The 2,499-nt window shown below is 67.5% G+C and overlaps 1 protein-coding gene across 1 annotated transcript in view; it reads right to left on the bottom strand.

Moving 5' to 3' along the window:
• Positions 1–47: 47 nt before the first annotated feature.
• Positions 48–2,499, bottom strand: part of RAI1 (retinoic acid induced 1) — a 7,743-nt gene continuing 5,291 nt past the window's right edge. Inside the window, exons 3-6 of the mRNA XM_010570597.1 lie at positions 2,176–2,499; positions 915–1,008; positions 537–586; positions 48–90 (exon numbers count right to left, since the gene is read on the bottom strand). The exon at positions 2,176–2,499 is cut by the window's right edge and continues 41 nt beyond it. Coding sequence (XP_010568899.1) covers positions 76–90; positions 537–586; positions 915–1,008; positions 2,176–2,499 — 483 coding nt within the window. The 3' untranslated portion in view covers positions 48–75. The remainder of the gene's footprint in view (positions 91–536; positions 587–914; positions 1,009–2,175) is intronic.

Genomic DNA, 2,499 nt, shown 5'->3' with positions numbered 1-2,499 from the left:
TCCGGCCCCGCTCCGCTCCCGGGGCGCTGCCTCCTCCGCCGGTCCCTCTCGTTGGCGGTGGGTGCCCACCGGGCGTTACACCGGCTGCCTCTGCGGGGGGAATTGGAAAGGGGGGGGGTGTTAGCCCCCGAGCCGGTGGGGATGTCCCCATCAGCAGCCACCCTGCCCACCCGTGAATAATCGTGCACCCACCCCAGATGCGGGTGCTTTTAGCTCCGGTTCAGTTGTCGCCCACCACCCTCGTTAGCGCTCAGGGAAAACCCCCAAGAACCCGCTTGGGGGGGGGGGTCCCAGACCCAGCACCCACTGGCCTAACCCCTCAGCGGAGGGGTCCTGGGTGACCTGGTATCCCCCCAGGGACGCGATGCCGTGCCCCGTGTGATGCCCCTTGCCACACGGGGCTGAGCGCCCTGCGTGGGTGTGCAGTGGAGCGGGGTGTCCCCGGGGGGGGGGGAACATGGTCTGAAGGCAGGTCCTCCTACCCCAGGGGGGCTGCGGAGCATTGGAGGGGGTGCACAGGGGAGGTCTGGGCTTACCTTATGTTTGGGACATTTCAGAGAGAAGCTCTCTTCGGTTAATAAGCAACCTGCGAGGAGAGGAGAAGGCTGCGTCAGGGGAGTCCCCACACTGCAGGACGGCTGTCCCCGAGTGGCAGGGACACAGCATCCCCCCTGGCCCACGGCCTCCTGCCACCCTCCGGACCAACCGCAGCGTTTGCATGAAGGGTTCAGCTGAGGCCGGCCAAACTCAGGACACCAGCCGGCACTGCCAGTGCTGCGGGCATCGCCGTTCCGGCAGGCAGGGAGCCGTGAGCCCACCCTAACCTTGGGTGGGCTTAAGTGCTGTAAGAGCAGCCCAGCCGTGTTGGAGAGTGCCAGGGGACCCCACAGCCCTGTCCCCACGGCCGGGCTCACCTGTGTCGACGGCACACGCGTAGTGGTAGGTGTGGGGACACCCCTTCTGGCAGCAGCCCACGGTGGCTCCCGCTTGCTGGCAGCTCGAGCACTTCTTTAAACGCACCCGGGAATTCGGAGCAGGGAAGGAGAGATGTGGAGAGACAGAGAGACCCCGTCAGAGCCCAGCGCAGGAGCAAAGCACCGCGACGGCCCCGGACACAAGGAGAAGGCGCCGGCGTCTCTGCGCCTCTCCAGCCCCACACTGCCTTCCCCCCCACCTCGCCAGGCAGCATCCTTCCTCCCGTGCTGGCACACCGCGGGCGACGCCGTGCCTCTCACTCGGCCGTCTGCAGCCACGCACGAGATTTCTACCCGCCGTACTGCTCCCCTGGACGGCACCGAGCCCGCAGCCATCCTCCACGGGGCAGAAGGTGAAGGGACACGGCCTGGGCTGGACATGGCTCGGTGGCAGCGGTGGTGGAGGACCATGGTGTTCCCCATCCCCAGCGGGTGCCGCAGGGATGGGAGCACCCGGCTCCGCGGCGTGGGCAGGGAGAAGGCAGCAGCCTCCAGACAGCCATGCCGTGAGCACGCACGCCTGAGAATACGGCCAGCTCCAAACCTAGTACCGGGGGGCTTGCTGGAGACCCCCTGCCTGGCCTCTGCCGGGTGGCTGTCACCTCCTTTTCCCCAGCACAAAACCCCACTGTCCCCTTGGAGGTCTCCCAGCAGCACCCTCCCTATTTTGCTCGCTCGATGTGCCCGTGTTCCTCTCGCTCTGGGAGAGGAGCAGGGCAGGGCTGTCCCCTCCCTCCAGCTCCCCTTCCCCTGCTGCCCATCACCGTGGCATCAGGCCACGTCGTGCCCATTTTCGTCTCCCATCCCGCCTTCACCAGGCTGCATCTGCCCCCCTCCGAGCCGCCCCATGCGACGCATGGCTGGGCTGGGGGGGATGTGACCCACTGGGCTCAGCATCCTCGCGGTCCCGGGGGGGCCCTGCCACCCTCCCAAAACATAACAACATAAATATGCTTCTAGGCCTAAAAGGTGGGGGGGGTTAGGTGCTATCAGAGACGCGGCAGCACAAATCTCGCAGGAAGCCAGCGGGGTTCATGGCACACGAACACCCTGCCCGCTCTCCCAGGGCGACTCGTCGGGGCCGACCCTATTAATTTTCATCCCGGCCGGAGACGCAGCCGCGGGAATGGCTTTGGCTGAAGGAGGCCGGCAGGAGATGCCGCCTCAGGATGCGGTGCCGGGCGGGCGGCCGAGCTCTTACCAGGTCGGCAGCCGCCTTGACGGCCTCCTGCAGCCCGTAGAGCTTCCCCGCCACCAGGAAAACCCCAGCGGTCCATACGGCACAGGCCTCGTGCAGCCAGTGCTCCTGCGTGTCGCCCGCCGGCTCCTGCGGCGGGGACTCGGCCTTGTGACATTCGTGCCGCCGGGGCTTTTCGGCCGCCTCCTCGCCCTCTGTCCTCTCGTCACAGCAGTAGCAGCTCTGCAGCCTACGAAACATGCCCCGCGGGCTGGAGCGCAGCGCGCTCTGCTTGGCCGCCTCGGCGGCACCCTCCGGCCGCGCCGCCTTGCCGCCGGCACCGCAGCC

This window comes from Haliaeetus leucocephalus, unplaced genomic scaffold, assembly GCF_000737465.1.
Source record: "Haliaeetus leucocephalus isolate CR32 unplaced genomic scaffold, Haliaeetus_leucocephalus-4.0 Scaffold295, whole genome shotgun sequence".
NCBI classification, from domain to species: domain Eukaryota; kingdom Metazoa; phylum Chordata; class Aves; order Accipitriformes; family Accipitridae; genus Haliaeetus; species Haliaeetus leucocephalus.
The sequence above is the reverse complement of the archived record's forward strand: the minus strand, read 5'-3'. Positions and strand labels throughout refer to the sequence as shown.